At 35.6% G+C, this 18064-nt stretch overlaps 4 protein-coding genes across 5 annotated transcripts; 1 reads left to right on the top strand and 3 right to left on the bottom strand.

Moving 5' to 3' along the window:
- Window positions 1-2359: 2359 nt before the first annotated feature.
- LOC125211283 (transcription factor HY5-like) lies at window positions 2360-4022 on the bottom strand. The gene is made up of 4 exons (XM_048111010.2): window positions 3827-4022; window positions 3276-3438; window positions 2615-2771; window positions 2360-2538 (listed from the first exon to the last, which is right to left on the bottom strand). Exons 1-4 carry the CDS (start codon window positions 3948-3950, stop codon window positions 2494-2496), a joined length of 489 nt encoding a protein of 162 aa, XP_047966967.1. The 5' UTR covers window positions 3951-4022; the 3' UTR covers window positions 2360-2493.
- A 466-nt stretch (window positions 4023-4488) lies between these two features.
- Window positions 4489-7603, bottom strand: LOC125211282 (polyadenylate-binding protein-interacting protein 7-like). 2 transcript variants are annotated; one of them, XM_048111009.2, is made up of 6 exons: window positions 7349-7603; window positions 6038-6744; window positions 5369-5753; window positions 5206-5276; window positions 4989-5113; window positions 4489-4905 (listed from the first exon to the last, which is right to left on the bottom strand). In XM_048111009.2, exons 2-6 carry the CDS (start codon window positions 6716-6718, stop codon window positions 4638-4640), a joined length of 1530 nt encoding a protein of 509 aa, XP_047966966.1. In that variant the 5' UTR covers window positions 6719-6744; window positions 7349-7603; the 3' UTR covers window positions 4489-4637. The 2 variants fall into 2 exon arrangements, with proteins under 2 accessions (XP_047966966.1, XP_047966965.1); XM_048111008.2 differs by having other exon boundaries at window positions 4489-4923; window positions 7349-7602.
- A 3502-nt stretch (window positions 7604-11105) lies between these two features.
- LOC125211284 (uncharacterized) lies at window positions 11106-12297 on the top strand. The gene has a single exon (XM_048111011.2). It carries the CDS (start codon window positions 11441-11443, stop codon window positions 11804-11806), a length of 366 nt encoding a protein of 121 aa, XP_047966968.1. The 5' UTR covers window positions 11106-11440; the 3' UTR covers window positions 11807-12297.
- A 1359-nt stretch (window positions 12298-13656) lies between these two features.
- On the bottom strand, window positions 13657-17200 carry LOC125214725 (putative late blight resistance protein homolog R1A-3). Its single transcript, XM_048115859.2, has one exon. The coding sequence runs from the start codon at window positions 16955-16957 to the stop codon at window positions 14003-14005; it is 2955 nt and encodes a 984-aa protein (XP_047971816.1). The 5' UTR covers window positions 16958-17200; the 3' UTR covers window positions 13657-14002.
- Between the last annotated feature and the right edge of the window lie 864 nt (window positions 17201-18064).

Here is an 18064-nt window from a genome sequence, read left to right on the forward strand (position 1 = left end):
ATAACGATTTTGCAACACACAAATCTTGCAAGTATTACGACTTTCCAACGCCAAATTTTATTATAGTTAATTTACTTTTATTCATCTAATAATAAATTTTTTGGGGTAGTTGATATCGGTGGATCCGTTGGTATTCCCATTGTATATATAATTAATTTACACATTCGTTTGTGTTTTCTATATTAATTTCTAAATTATTTAGTTATATACTCTTATATGATTAATAAGATGTTACTATTCTTTACTACTCTCTTTGTCCTTCTATAAGCTAGACGTTTTTTTTCGGGCTTCGACTGTTGTTTTGCGAAAATAATAATAAATATTTAAATTGAAAGTGGATCGGAAGTAAAGTAAGAGAGAGAATAATACATGAGAGAGTCATATTTACATTATTCTCTTACTTACATTACTTTCTCTTCACTCTAACTATTTTTCATTATTTTCGCAAAACAACGGCCGAAAAAAAGGCCTCACTTATAGTGAGACACATAGAGTACATTTGTTTCATTTAGAGCATCCTTAACCCCGTCCCAGATTTGGGCCGCAAATCCCTCCATGTCATCATTCCCTCAAATTAGGGGTTCCAGGCCACAACTCCATTAACCCCGCAGGCCACAACTCAGACCACAACTATTCATTTGTACTATTCACAACTACAACATATTTTAATCGTAAAATAGAATTTGAACAATTAAAACCGGGAAAATTCATTGTTCAGTCAAAAAATAGAAAATTAAAAATCCGAGGAAAAATTTTTACAAAAATCCTAAAAAAAAAATTATTAAGACCTAGAAAATAAAAATTACATCCTAGAAAAAATATAAAATAATTTAGAGGATAGAAATGGAGAAATTGGTGGAAGAATGTTGAAGAAATGGATATAATAAAATGGCAAAAAAATAAAAAATAAAAATAAAAATAAAAATTTTGGGAGTTTGCGGCCTGTCCCGATGCATATAACCCTGAGCCGGGCCGGACCACGGGAGTGGCCCAGGGACGGAACTGTGGCCCCGGGACTATCCCGGGCCGTGACTCTCCCCCCTCCAACGCTGAAATCGGGCCGGGACTCGCAAGTTGTGGCCCGGCCCAGCAGCGTTAATGATGCTCTTAACATCCACATAATTGCACTTTATTTCTAATTTTTAAAGTTGAAGAATGATTTTAATTGGTTCATCAAAGGATTTTACTTTTAACACTTAAATTTAATTATATTACTTTATAATACTATTCTAAATTCTTTAATCCTTAGTCGCACACCTCCTCTTTGTCATTTAATTTATTTTATTTTATTTCACTCATATAAAAAATTTAAACGGTATATAATCGTTTTGGTTTATATGAAATATTTCAAAAGAGTAGGTTGAGAGAAGTACATTTCTTTGTTTATTATTGTTTATAATTTTATGAATACTTATTAAAATATTTATTTTAATTAGCACTATAAACATAATTATATTATCGTTATCCCTTTTTATATTTTAATATACTTACCTTAGAATTTATCTTCATTATTTGAAAATCTTATGGCCCGTACATAGCACGGGTGGTAAAACTGGTTATTTATAAAGTTTTAGTTTGAAAAATTATGGTTGATGAACTTTTTTTGATTGGAATGGAAAAATGTAATGTTAATGGGAAACATGGGATAACGATTTTGCAACACACAAATCTTGCAAGTATTACGACTTTCCAACGCCAATAAACTTTTACAAATATCTACCGTAAGCACAATTTCATTTTCATCTATAGTCAACATAAATTTATCTTGGCTTATTATGCTGTGGTGCACTAAATAGAGGAATTTATTGAAGTTAAGTCTATATGTATTGGAGTCCAAAATAATCCACCTTCTGACCTTCATTAAAAAATAACGAGTCGATGAACCGGTACTCGTGGGATCAAAACTCGCCAACTAAGAAACATAGTCACCGACTTGCCTACTTCGTTTGTCATAATTTGGGCTAAGAAGGTGTTTTTTTTTTTCCTTTTCGTTGTAATCTATCCTCCTTTATCTCGCAATATCTAGCTTTCATCTCAAAAAGTAGTATGGCAAATGTCGATAGCTATTTGAATTATGAATTTTATTTGCCTAAGATAATTTTGATTAGGCCTTAGAAATCGCACAACAAAAAGAGAAGGGTTAGAGCTGAGGTGGAACTACCGTGAGGTCAAAGGTCAATTAATAGTGGGGTTGGCACCGACCTCATCTAGGTACGTCTAAGTTTAAGGGTTGACATCCTTTTCGATCAAGCCTCTTAATGAACGAATTAATAATGCATACTAAATATGAAAATTTTATCCCAATTAATTGTAGAAACTTATTTCTTACCTATGATCATGGTTCATGAAAATAAACAAGTAGGGATGAAATCATCTTGATTAATTAATTAGCATTACAATTAAGTCATAGTACATGTTGTTACACTTGAGGTACACTCCTAAAGATCCAAGTAATACAAGTTCGAAGCCTCCCTATCTCTCACACAAATAAAGTCATTTCTTTCCCTCTTGTGCACCCTTGGTTGTATTCTTCAATATCTGCAATTTAAGAGATGGTAATTAAATTCACAAATCTAAGTCATCAATTAAAGAATATAATGACAAGAAATCTAACCTTTCGAAGCATTTGATTCTCATTTTGAAAGGTGGAGAGTCGCTCTTCAAGCTCAGCGTTTTTAGATTCCAAATCTTTAACTCTAACCTCCAAATCACCCACATACGCTTTCTTCCTCTCCCTTGCTTGTTGTGCCGAAACCCGATTCCTCAACAACCTATTTTCATCATCACACGCCAAGAATATATTATCGTGAAAATCATAAACTTTGTTCTTGTTTAGGTACATTAAACATCCCGACCTGTCAAAACAAAGTCAATTTGGACCATCTAAATTATCCGACAAGCCACACATGAATCAATTTTTGTCGAATAATCAAACGTGGGAAATCCGAAACAACGCCAAGAATATCCCTTATTAAAAAAAATACTAGTAGTATTATCGTAAAAATCACAATCTTTGTTCATGTTTAGGTACATTAAACATCCCGACTTGTCAAAACAACGCCAATTTGGACCATCTAAATTATCCGACAGGCCACACATGAATCAATTTTTATCGAATAATCGAACGTGGGAAATCCGAATCACAATAAAGTTTATAACTTTTACGATATGATCACATTTCAAGTTCGTGAAAAAACTCGAAAATCGATCAAAGTTCACGAAATGCAATGACGTGTCAAGATGTGATTGGACAAGCGTATATATTCGTGGCTCACCTTTTCAACCTTTTGTTCTCTTTATCAGCCGGGCTTCTCCCTCTCCGCTTAGAACCACCGGAAGAAGGCTGGACAGCTCCGGCCACGGAGCCTCCGCCGTTGCCGGAATCTATTGCGCCACCCATCTCCGGCACTCGTCTTATTTCATCATCACTCTCCATACCTTCATTTAGTAACAAATCACCAATTTTAAACATCAAATCATCATGTAAACTAAACTAATCTTAGAAAAACAACACTAAATTCTCTGCAATTTCACTTTTCCGATCAAAATCACGTGAAATTCGAATAAAGCAACACCAACATTCTCACAGATTGCATCAAAATTCATCAACTAGCACACTTCAGCGATCAATTACTACCAAGCTAGCAACATTCTAAAATCAATTAAAAGCCAAATCCAACACAGGAGCACGGATCATGATCTAGTACTCCGATTAGTTTCTATGACGAAAACAAACAAATTAACAATTGAGATTCGCCAAAATCCACATCAATTTTACAAATCCAAGGAAAAAAACTGAATTAAGTCAGATAGGAACTGATGAAACCTTCTTTTGCTTCAATGTTGAGAGCTGAGCTTGAAGATCTCTCACTGCTCGACGGCAGAGAGCTCGCTGCAATTGAGCTCGTCGTCATAGTAGGCTCCTGCATTTCTTCTCTTGCAATCAGCATAATCCAAAAACAATGAATTTAGAGAGAGAGAGAGAGAGAGAGAGATGGATTAGATATTTAGGAAAAAGAGCGGGACGTAAATATCAGTGTCGCAGACATACAAGAGAGGAAAGGGGAGAAATCTGAGCTACAGCAACCGTTGGATTAGATTTGATCGGACGGAGAGAAACTAATGATCGTGGCTGCTTCGTAGCCATAAGGCGGTGGATTACTCAAAGGTGGATGGGTTGCAAGCGTGGTGGAACATCAGCCGTTGGATTGAGATGTGATCGACGGCTAGGAAAAGTTACACGTATCTCTATTCTCTAATGCTTGCTTTGGCTAGAAAATAGAAGATTCTAATTTCATTATATCATTAATATTCCAACATCAATAATCACTTTATTGTATTCCGGAATTCGTTAAATAAAAATAATAAACAACAACAAAAATAAAAAATATAAAAGTATAGTATTTCGTTGAGAGAAAAATCAGAAGCTTGTGTGTTTATCATTTGAATGAATTCTATCATGTAAGTCTGCATATAACAAAGCTAAAATAATTGGTTCAAAAAAAATTGGGTTACCTTTTTCACCTGTGCAGAAAATTCCCTACATTTTCCTCCATTTACACATACAACAAAAATTACATTTTCCCCCAAACTATTTCAATTTTCTAGTGTAAAAAATTCACCTAAACCTTGATGATTCAGTATATCACAACCCTAAGGAGCCCCGGCCGTGGCTCGGAGTAGTCGAGCCCCTCCTCCTCCAATAGGTAGCGTTGTACAGCAGCCGGAAGCCTAGCAGCCGTGGGCGAGTCCCACGTGTGATGACCAGCCCCCACATCGATGGAGACGAGCACTCGTTGGCCCACTGACCTTGCTGCATTTCTCAGAACAGCAAGCTTGTGTTTGAGCACATAAACGGCCTCGCTCACGTTGAGACCGTGTAGGTCGATCATTTGCTCTGTCCCGCTAGTGATATTCGAATTCCTAACAATATGTGTATCAGTAGAATCATCATCAAAGCTGTAAACAGACACACGAGAGGAGCATACCTTTGATGATAGATCGATTCTTGAGCTTCCTCGTTGGCAGCTTTGAGCTGGAGGGCATGCAGCTGTCCGATCATGCTCAATTCCTTGGCTAGGGTGTTGTTACCAGCGAGGTGTGCTTGCCGTGCCTGATCTTATTTTAATAATTAGTCATACATGATACAACCGAACGATATATGAAGACGAACATGATTTAATCCATTCGTCTTCCAGCAGTTACCTGCTCGATATATGAATTATGCACGCGTTGATGATCAAAAGCTTCCTCCCGTCTCTCAGGATACATGTTCGCTGCCATCTCGACAATGTTAAAGCACATATACTAGAAAAATGCATTTCTTCACAATCAAAATCGAGTTCAATTATTGCTTCGTAGATATTACCAAATGATACTCCGGTTTCAAGCCTGGCTGGAGATGTAAGAGGTGATCCCCGACTTTGCAGCCTATCGCCATAAATGCTCTTCGCCTGGCCAGTGTTATAGGCCTTCGCCAGAACTTGTCTAGCATCTGATGACCCGTTTCTGTCATACTTCCAGATGCTAGGCTCTGTACCAGCTTGTGATGGGATGGTCGAGAAAGATCTCATAAGACGTGAACTATTATTGACGGGAGACCAATTAGGGCTAACATTTTGCTGATATTCACCAGAAAGCTTTCTTGAACCAATATGCCGATTTGGGACACGAGGAGGAGGAAGGCTCGAGGCGCTGAGATTAGGAGTGGAGAAAGCCTTTGGACTAAGAGTCGAACCTCCATCGCCTTGGAGCTGCATATTACAGTTCACAGTGAAAACAACGAGCAAAAGGATAACAGGACAAACGAACCGTTCCAGAAAAAGAGATCATATAGCCATCTGGTGTTAAATTAGTGATGATAATATTAGTCAGGCTAATATAAAGAGACAGGTGACGAAAACGAACACTATCTTAATCGAGTAATATCTGTTCTTCTTTATATATAAGCCACACTAAGATTGCTAGAGCTCACATAACAAGCCTGCCTAATTCTTACCAAGCATGACACCACAACAGATGAACAGATGAGGCCTACCTCGAGCTGAGTAAGCACGTTGATTGTGAGGTTCAGATCACCTCCACTAGACAAGTACGCATCCGCAATGCTTTCAGCAGAAAAAGATGGAAATTGTGAGGCTAAAAACTCAAGACGGCACAAGTCTGCATTGTTAAACAATAAGTGCTCATTCGCCGCGAAAGCTTGATTCGTGCTGCCATTATAAGGCTGATCAGTGCCACTGAGAACCTTCCTGTCCCGAGACGTCTGAAGACACTCTCCAATGGATGAGACGGGATATCTCAGGTTTTCAGCACGAGCATTACCATCCAAGGGATAAACTGAAGAGGCTTGCTGTTCTTTCAATGTAAAGCCAGACGTATATCTTGAGGCTATGTTGGCATCGTTATCTATCCCCATCAGCTTAAAGTCGGGAGTGATGTCGTCTGGGAGCTGGTGACACCAGTACTGCTGCGCCTCTTCTTCAGAGTTGGAGGTATTCAAAACGGATGACTCTGATCTATCTAACACAGATTTCCCCGAGGTGGTAAGTTTTGGAGACGTCTCTAGATCTTTCATATTTGCAGCAGGTGACCTAAGAGCAAACGGGACAAACTCTGCAGCATTCGGATTCAAAGCTGCTTCAGCACCGAGCTTCTTGTTAGCTACAGAATCAGCCTCCTCTGCTGACAAGTTCATTGTACCCCTCTTCTTCTCCATTACTTCTACTTAAACAAGGGTAAATCCTTCAAAAAATATTCCAAAGTCACACATATTGATTCCATTGCAACGGCCAATGGCCTAGTCGAACATTACAACGATCAACGGTGGTACATTTCGTGTTCGTGTTAAATAAATCATCAATTACCTCAACTACAAATCAAAATTTTGCTATAATTAAACAACAAGCACATCACTACAAGAGATTATCCAGCTACCTCAACTAGTCAAATGCAAAGATCATAAAAACATAATCCAACAATAATTAACCAACAAACACATTACAAAAGTTCCTAATTATAATCCATAACCAGTAAAATGTTCTTGGAACAAGACTACTATTGGAACCACACATCTTTAATATATCTCATTCTTGGAACTCAAATGTTCATTAACCAACAAAAAAAGATCACAATCATGAGCAATAAATGTAAACTCTCTAAAACAAGTAAAACAAGATCTTTAATTTCAATTAAATTCTGGAAATTCAGTAACACAGAGAAAAAACCAAACAAAAACTACAAATTTACACTTAGATCTCCGAAAATTGTAGCAGAAAAACAAATTACGTAGCTAATAATCAAAATTTAGGGATTATCATAATTCATAAATATGGATTCGGTAGCAAACCTGTCAAAAACATGTTAAATTCATCCAATAACAGCAAAATGGGGGTTTGAAATTGAAGCCAAACAGGATAGGATTAAGATAGTAAGGAGTGATTGGGCTATTGAGTGTGTGTGTGTACAAAATCACAGAAAAAGGTGAAAATTCTCTCGATGCTTTTCAACTTCTACTTTAAATTTCTTGAGTTTTGAGCTGAGGGTTTCTCTCTCTCTCTAAACTCTCATCATTTTTCTTAGGCTATTTTCCCCTAATCTATGGATAATCAAGTTAATACTATAATTAATCAAATTATAAATTGGCTATTTTTAAATAAGAGATACACTTATTTTTATTTTGGGATATTGACATCCAGTATCATGAAACTTTCAAAAAGTTGGGTTTTTCCCACGAACTTGGCAAATAATATCACGACCTTTATCTCGTGTTTGTTTTTTTCCCACGAAAAATTCCCACAAATAATATTATGATACCGATTTTTTTTCGTAATTTCTCGACAACAATTTTGAAAGTTTCAAGTTTTTCAATCTTTGAAGATAGTTTTTCTTGAAGCACACCCTCCAAAATTGTTCTTCAGTCTATTAAAATAACATGAATTTTTTCATTCGTGGGAAAAAACAAACCCGGGATAAAGTTCGTGATATTATTTGCCAATTTTAAAGTTCGTGGGAAAAATCCAACTTTTTGAAAGTTTCGTGATATTAGATGTCAATATCCCTTTTATTTTTAATTTATGTACTTAAACTAGAAATTAATTATATATACTTTGGTCCATTTTTACAAAATGACACCTCTATGATAATTTAGATGCTTCGGATCAATTCGAATATTCTAATTTTTATTTAATAATTGTATAGTGTGCAAAAAAATACAAACACACACAATAATAGACTATACATGTGGATAATTATGTTATGGGCATTAATTGTTATTAGTATTAATTACAATTGTGTGAAATTATTGATTACGATACGATGGGTTAAGTGATAACGATTAAGCAACTGAATTAATGTAAAAAACAATATCTAATTCACAAAATGATGAGATTCTTGAATTGGTGTGATCAACAACTAATTGTCTATGGTTATATTATTAAACCAAGATATGATGCTTAATGACATAATTGTTACGTACTCTAGCTATCTCACTATAAAAAATTTTAAGCTATTTTCAACATTAGTATAAAAATAATCAGATCCTTAAGCAATATTTCGAATTCATATCTCACCACTATATGATTTCCACTAGCTTGCGTTTACCATTTTTTCTACAAATTTTGAACCAAATCTAAATAGAAGTAATATCCTACACGTAATATATGTGGCTATATTAGAATAGGTGAAGTGTTAAATATAGTTAAGTAACAATTGTGATAAAGCATTGTCGTTATTGATATGAGGCCGATAATTTACAATAATTATTACTTTTATAAATTAAATTTCCAACTATATTCACACACTATCCATTTTTGCCAATTTGCTCAAAAGGGGAATTCTCGGCCATCAAAATTAGAATTTTGTGAATGTGGGTCTTGAAAAATATAAAGATCCAGTATTGTAATTATTTTGTATGTTGGATTATTAGGTCGAATTTGTCGTTTTTGATATTTCTAGAAATATAAACGTGAAAGACAAAAAAAAAACATAATCAAATATCAATATAGTTTGAGTTTAAGGGAAACAAAAAAAGAAACTCGGCCCATGTTAGGGGAGTTAAAGAAATTTTGAATAATTAGTACTATAATAATTTGTAAAGGAAATATTACACACAAATAAATGACAAATTAAAATTTTAATCATATGGGACTGCATAACGTGATAGAACAGCCAACTTTTTGTATGTTAGCTTATCATATAATGGAGACATTATCATCTCAATGATTGCATAGTTTTATTATTTTTATTTATTTTATTTTAATTTAGGAGTATTTTATTTCAATGAAATAGAATTATATGTATGTTATATATAGTGTCGGTAATAATAAGCTATAAATGATACTATATTGTATACTCCCTCAGATTGAATTAAATAAAACAAAAATAGCAACTTGTTTCCTTCAATTCCATTAAATTCAGTAAAAGTACAAATTAGTTATATCTAATCCCATTTATATATTTTGGTTTTCATATAAACCGATGAATTCTGTTTTTTAATTTTTTTTACTTCCATTTCGATCAAAATAATTTGATTGCATTTTCAACTAATTAAACAAGGCAATGGTTGCAATTTACGAATATTATATAACCTGTTTTATTTATTGTATTTCAATTTCGTATTTTATTTCATCGAATTATATGTAACGTAGTGTCGGTAATAGTAACGCTATACATATACTGACAGTATTGAATAAACTAAACAAAAATAGCAACTTGTTTCCTTCAATTCCATTAAATACAGTAAAGTAGTACAGATGAATTAAAGTAGTAGTGGAGTATTTTTTTTTTTCGAATTTAAATTTTATGATTTTTATATAAATCGATGGAGTTTTGGTTTTTTATTTCCATTGCGATCAAAATAATTTGATAACATTTTCCACTAACCAAGATTATGATTACAATTTGCACATATAGTTTCTCCAAAACAATCACTACGTAAAATATTGTAAAACTTGGAGATATAACACTACATAAATTTAAAATAACTTTTTTAAAAATTATAAATATAATATTTAAATGCCAATTAATTATAATTTATTAGCATTAAGAGTTGCACGGTACAATCATGATATAGCGCTAGAACAATAGTAAACTCCAAAACGTCGTCATCCCAATAACTTGCATGCAAATCAACGAGTTATAATCACATGTAGCGTGCATGACTCCACCTTCAGTTCGCCCGAATCATTTCATTATCTTTCTAATACTATAACGCTGATTGTTTTGAAATTGATAACCTAATTAAGTGTTTATGTTTCCGAATTTTCAAGCTTAATTTGATGACTTCATGATCCATCATAAATTGATACTTGAACAAAATGAAATAATAAGGTAACATTAAAAATTAATTACATTCTTAAAAATGGTCAATCCGTCATTTTGACCAATATTTCAGTGATTTGGTAAACACTAATTAACTCAATAAATTCTCGAAAAAGATAAATAAGTATTTAATTTGACAAACTTACCTTAATTATCGACCAACTCATTTAATTTAGATATTAACTCATCCAAAAATAATACAAAAATCGAGTCACTAGCTTTGAAGTTATTAGAGTCTGATTGCTTCCAAAAATATTCGAATAAAATCCCCATAATTTTCCACTTTCCATTAAATCCTCAATTTCCAAAAAAACGACTAAAATAATTAAACTCACGCAATAATACCTTCAAAATCCAACTGGATTTTTATTCATCACTTCATTTCTGAATATTTATTCTGAATAATTAAAGAATCAAGAAATTTATAATAATAATGAAATGTAGATCCATGGAAGAATTTTAAAGGGCAAATATTTAACAAAATAGTAGTAATAAACAAATTCATCAAATTTTATCATTACAAATTCACCTTAGAATAACTATAAACAAATTTAAATTTTAAGCTTTCTTTATAAAAAAATTAACTAACTTTTCAAATTCAAGAACATAGACCAAACATCATAATTGGTCATAAATAGACGCACGTGTGATCAACGGTCACGATCAAACCGTGCGCACAAAAGCAAGTACACCCGAAAAGCAGGTGATCGGGGCTCCGAAAACAACATCGTCATCACTAAAATAAGCTGCCAATGATTGGAGATACTTCAAACTTTCCATCTCACTGAAATCACTATAAATTCATCAAATTCACCCCTTTTTTCTCACTTTTCTCTTCTTGAACCTGCCAATTTTAGAGAGAGAGAAATGTATATGGTGCTCAAGCTTCTCATCATCGGCGGCGAGATCGTGGAAGAAGAAGGCGAGTGGGAGAAAGAGAGATAAAAAAAAATAAAAAAAAGTTGCGAAAATCCAGCAAAAATTCAAGATTTCATTACCAAAAATAAAATCCAAAATTCCTTCACCATTTCATCCAAAGATCCGATTTTGATCCGATTTTGGTAATAAAAAAAACACAAATCCCTATAATTCCCCCCCAATTTCCCAAAACCATTCCACAATGGAGCAGAAACCGGCGGCGGTGGTGGCGCGGTGCGAGTGCTGCGGGCTGACGGAGGAGTGCACGGAGGCGTACGTGGAGCTCGTGCGCGAGCGCTACTCGGGGCGGTGGATCTGCGGGCTCTGCGCGGAGGCGGTGAAGGAGGAGATGGCGAGGATCGGCAGCTGCGAAGAGGCGCTCGACCGGCACTTGAATTTCTGCCGGAATTTCAAGAATTTGTGCCCGCCGAAGAGGCCGACGGAGGAGCTGATCGCCGCCGTCAAGCAGGTGCTTCTCAGGAGCCTCGACTCGCCCCGGACGAAGGAGCCTGGGCTGCTCCGCGCCCAGAGCTGCGAGCCGGCCCTGCAGTCTGGGCGGCTTGTCTGAGTAGGAAATGACATAGGTGATCTCGATTGGATGAAATGTTAGTACTACTACTTTTTTTTTGAATTTGGAGTTTTTTTTTTATTATTTATTGGTAATAACTGATTTTTGAGATGTTTTGATTGGTGCTATTTCTTCGGTTTACTTAACACAGTACTACTCCCTCCATCCACGAATAAGAGTTCCGTTTTTCCATTTTTATCCGTCCACGAATAAGAGTCCCGGTTCATGATTACCATAAATGGTAAAGAGACCCCACATTCCACTAACTCATTCCATTCACATATCATTTAAAACTAATATACACTAGTGGACCCCTATTCCACTAATTTTCTTCCACCCACTTTTCTTAACATTTCTTAAAACCCGCGCCATTTAGAAATGAGATTCTTAATCGTGGACGGAGGGAGTATTTTATATTTGATCAATGGCTATGTTCATTATTACACAAAACTCATCAATATGAGAAATGTAGAATGAAGATTTAATAAATTAGTAGTACTATTTCTAAGGCTGTTTGATTGTATGGAAATGTTAAGTGTCCTTTTTCTATGATTTCATTTTTTTTCTCAATAATTTGATCAATGGCTATGTTCATATTTTTTTTCTCAATAATTTCAAATTTTTTTCATGTGGTATACTGCCTCTATTATAATACTTGGTGTAGAGGGATTGTGGTCTCTTTGCATTGCAAGAAGACACCAGTAATTATTGACAACCTCCACGTACAAGAAATTCTTGAAAGTTTTGAGAAATGTTAAAGAGATTAATTATGATTGTAAACGGATGTATTTATTGGAATATCATAGAAAAAGTGTTTAGTAATGTCAGAGAGATTAATTGTTGATTCTATGCATATTGACTGACTGGAATTTCCTGAAAGGGTTTACTCCATAAAAGACTAGAACTTATTTCCACATTCAAAATTTGTAATTGAAACTTATTTCCACATTCAAAATTCGTAATTGAAAGAGCATTCTGTTTGCGAAATTTTCAAATTAAATTGGTAGGTTGTTTGATTCATGCAAAATTTTTAAATTAACTTTGTAGCATGTTTAGTTCATGAAATTCAATCTTCCAACTTAATCCTATAATCATTGAATAATTAGTTATAGCTAATTCTCGTCTATTACCCACTCGAGCAAATATTCAAATATTCGTCTATTTGAATAGAATGATATTACAATGGGTATATACTACTATGTTTCCAGACAATGGTTCTATTTAGTGTTTGGTTTCATGTACAATGAGATTACTTTTTTCATGTTTTGGAACTGTTGGATATTTTAGTGTAATTGGGTTAACTTGATTGATCATATAAGTATGGAAGTGCGGAGTGCACGCTTATTTGAATTCATGATGGACGGGGATCCGGGTGCAGCGCCCCCGAGTAGCGGGGTCCAAGGGGCAGAGCCCCTGGCTGGGGTCGAGCTGGTTCAGCAACAGATGTTGTGTAAGAAATTTATCCGGAAATGTAATTTCTGAAAGTTAAAGGACTAATTTGCAATTTTGGAAACCTTTTGAAAATTAGTTATTTTCGGTTTTTTCCCAACAGATGCACTGTTTCAGCAACAGATGCACTTGTTCATCTTCTTCTTAATCTGATCGATTCTTTTGGTTCAATACACTCTCGAGTATCAACATATTATAGTTCTGAATCTTCTGAATTATATCCGATCAAATATTTTGGCAGAACCACCGAAATTGATTTGATCAGAAAGTGATTTATCACGACTTTCAGATTATCCGTTTTTGTTCAATATTCTAAATCTCCCTAACAGGAACTGTGTCAATATTCATTCGTAGTTTCATACTTAGCATTAGAAAGCACACTAAAGGATGTAGTATGGTCCTTCCACCCAATAATAAGAACATATTCATATAACACACCATATCAACATTCAAGTACAGAACGATTAAACAAATTGAAACATAGTTCCATAACATAACATAACAAGTAAAGTCTCACTGATAAAGCTTTAACAAACACTCAACACATTTCCATCCTCTGCCCCATTTGAATTTCAACCATGAGGAAGGTACATCATCGTCGTCATAGTCATCTTCATCATCAGAGTCACCTTAATTATCATAACTCCTGAAAAGGGGCTAATAAGAACAAGGTCTACAAGTAAACTTAAAGCATACACCTTAGAAAAACAAATGCTCCGATAATAAGTTAACTGTAAAAGTGATCCGTCAAGACGACTTAGGTATGCAGACAACTTGAAGGGTGTTATTTCCCATATCATCTTGCTCCTTTCTTATCACTTCAGCCGACTCCAACAAAGACTCCTTCACATTACCCACAACCACAATCAGTTCAAGAGTCGGAATTTCTCCAATATCAGATGGAATCTCATTGAGATCCTGACAAGAATCAAGCAGCAGGCGTTTGAGCTTTGGGAAATGACCACATTCAGTTATCCAGTTCTCAAACCTCGAACGTTCAACTCGAAGAACTTCCAACACTGGAAATGTTCCCTCAGTTGTTTCCCATGTGCCACCACTGCAAGTGCAACCTCTCAGTTTAAGCACTTGAAGATTTGGCAATGAACCAACGACAATCATGTCGTTCCAAGGAAGTTTCAAATCCCTCAAACTCAGCCTTTTGAGCTTCCCCGGAAAAGCAAGATTGTAGCTCAACCTAAACGAATGAGCCGCATATAATTCCAAATTCTCAAGTCGATGCAGATGTACCAGGTTATTCAGGCAACCTGGATCTCCATCATCATCATCATCATCATAATCATCACAATAAACCTTCAGTTTTTTGAGGTTTGGGATCTTTTTCAGGATACGCTCTCTGCAACACACACTGTTAAGCCACGAGACCGTGTGTAGATTCTCTAGTGAACATGTTGTATCTATGGGATACTCAAAGTTAATCTCCCCATAAAAGTAAACATGTCTCAGTTCTTTCATGCACCACGGCACCAGCATGTCATCAGCTCCGGATAATCCTATCGTGGATCTCTTTACTTTACGAACGATTAAGGTTTGCAGGTTTTTAAGTTTTGATAAGATACTAGGAATGCGATGAAAATATGTAACAGCAAGGTATCTCAAATGGAATAGCTCAAATAATTGAGATGGCAATGGCTCCACATCAGCAGCTTCAGCATCCAACACCCTCACCAATCTAACACCTTCCACAAAGTCCAGTTTCACTATATGATACTTGAAGCATTTAATGGAATGGATAGTCGATCCACCATAGCTTGAAAAGAAATTTAGATTAGAAGTACTTACCCGACGCTCGTTTTTTATGCTTTCCATAAATTTCTCCTCATCCATTAAGTTCAGAAAAAACTTACTTTCATGAGCTTTTCTTATGCACAGCTCCCTAATCAGATCATGGAGGATACAACTTTTGATTCTCCCATCAGATTTCCAATTTGTGACAAAAACAAGGTTTCTCTTCACAAGTTCCTCCAAACACTCTTCAGCCACCTCTTCAAAGCTCTTGGCGTTGATCGGAAATTTGAGAAAGCCCTCTGCTATCCATAATCTAATGAGTTTCGATGTATATATCTCATGATCTTCAGGAAATGAAGCCATGTACAAGAAACATGGCCTCAGTAACTGAGGTAATTCCACATAGCTCAAGGATAGTATCTCTTCAATATGATTTTTCTCATCAGTTGTTGCAGACTTCAACGTCCCGGCAACCTCCAGCCACGAAGATGGATTCTCAGTGACCGTGGATAAAAGTCCTGCAATCACCACGATAGCGAGGGGTAACCCTTTGCAGCTTCTTGCGATATCCTTCCCAATATTTTCCAAATCGGAAGGACATTCTTGATTTGCAAACACCTTCTCCTTAAGTAAGCTCCAACTCTGAACTTCATCCAGCAAATCCAACTCATAAGGCGTGACTGAAGGACCAGGATACGAAGCCACATCATACAACCTTGTAGTTAGCATGATACGGCTTCCGTCACCATTATCAGGAAACACATTCCTAACAATATCCCATGCCTCGCTTCTCCAGATGTCATCCATCACCACTAAATATTTCCTGCCCATTAAAATTTGGTACACTTTTGTGTGAGCGCTTTCTTCCTTTCCACTTTGGTTGCTGTATTCCTTCAGGGACTCCAGAAGGTCTGAAAGAATTCTCTGTGCACTGTAATCCTGTGACACTGTGACCCAGACACGAACGTCGAAATTCTCCTTAATTAGTTGATCGTCATAAACATTTCTGGCGAGAGTAGTTTTGCCGATGCCCCCCATACCACACACCGGTATGACCTGGAGCTTGGATTGTTCTCCACAGAGCAGGTCCTTGATGTTCATCACATGTTCTTCAAAACCAACCAGGGAGTTTCTGTGGATGGCTGGAGCAGCTGATGAAGAATCAGCACCACGTCGAACTTCTTTGCTGCTGGAACTAACCTTTGCAGAAATTGAAGCAATCTCCACCATAACCTTTTCCAGCTGGAGCTCATGTTTTGCGCTTCGATAGCATTCAGACGCATCAGCATCATCTTGAGGGAAGCCAACTATATCATCAACAGGTGCAAGTGCAGGAGATGAAGTGGCTTCATTGCTGTCATTCTTGATGGCCATCACCTCCTCCACGATCGAATCAAGTTCATTTATCGTCTCGTTCAAGTGGCGTATAAACTGGATTTTAGGCTTGAGCTTGCCCAACTCTGATGGTAAAAATCTCCACTTTTCTCTGAAACGGCGATGAGTTTTCTCCAGCTTGTAAAATGCGTAAATTTCAGTCATTTCAGTTGTCATCTCCGTGATTCGGCCTTTCAAACTGCTAGCTTTAGCATCATCTGGGAATTCTTCCACAAACTCGTTCACTATGTCAAGCTTCACATGAGTCTCTTTGAGGACTTTTTTCAGGTGGAGCCTGTGGTTTTCACTTGGATGGGATTCAGACTCATTTTCACAAGGCAGAAAAACCTTTTCCAACACAAGATATTCTAGTATATCTTCTGCTGCATCAGCCAGCTCCCTCATTTGCTCCTCCCAGCTATTGGATTCATTCGGAAATTCTTCGAGAAAGTTTCGAATGGGAGTAACATACTCAAGCAGAGATGTAATTTGCTGTTTTTCTTCAACACAGATGGAATATAGATTACCATTTAGGAATCTGTGTATGGTGTTTTCAAGGGAGACAAGAGCTGCATAAGCCATCTCTGGCTATGCTGATCAACAATTTTTTTTTTCTTTTTGGGAATATCAGATGAAGAAAGATGGTGCTCAGCTATGAAGAAGATGATCAAAAGCTAAGAATGAAATAAAGAAAAATAACATCTTTGTGTAAAAGTGGTATTCTTTCTACTAATCAAGACCAAAAAAAGCTGGTGGAAATACTGGTTTTGAGTGTTGAATATGTTTTACAACATGATCAAGCATGAATAAAAAAAGAAATCCAGCAAAGTGGAGAATCCGCTATATGAAATGTGAGGCACAACACAACAAAGGTGGTTACCAACATAGAATAGGTATAGTTTTATCATTTCATTATCCATAATTCAAAATTAGCCATTAATATATTTATAGCTTTATGGCACTATCAGTGACTTACCACACATTGCAGCCGACAAAACTAAAGCAATGATCACTAATAATTAATTTTATATGCTAGCCATGAATCATGATTGTCATTTAAATTGCAATTTATAGTAATCACCAATCACTGTTATAACTTTTTTAAAGTTGAATACATATTATAATGCACCCATCCTCCATAAAAATAAAAATATGGAATAATACGAATTTTAATGCAAAATTAATAATAAAATAAAAGAGAAAAGAAAAAAGAAATTGATAAGAGTAATTAGTGGAAAATGAAGCTTGCTTTATAATTAGAGAAAAACTCATCAAAAATAAAAATAATGTTTAATTTGAGTGACAAATCAAAATATAAAATAGAGACGATTGCATGGGAACCGAGGGTATAACAAAATCAAATACTAGTATACTACTATAATTTATATTTCAATTTCAAAAAACACGAAAATACCAAAAACTATTTACTCTATGACTTAAATTTTCTCTAAATATTAATAACATTTCAGAGATCACATTAATACTTACAATTAAGGAAGAATCGCCAAGGAAAATAAGAGGGAAGAAGCGGTTTTGGAAAACGCCAGCTCACCTCAGCCACGTCAGCAAGATAGTTACCATCAGTTACGAATTGAATTAGAGCATCCACAATGGCAATAAGCTAGCCACAAACTCCTCCTACCACATCATTAGCATTAAAATTTCTCCTGCCACATCATCAGGACAAGT

This window comes from Salvia hispanica, chromosome 3 (assembly GCF_029641045.1).
Source record: "Salvia hispanica isolate PSC_SH4W2 chromosome 3, Shi_PSC_v1, whole genome shotgun sequence".
Lineage (NCBI taxonomy): Eukaryota > Viridiplantae > Streptophyta > Magnoliopsida > Lamiales > Lamiaceae > Salvia > Salvia hispanica.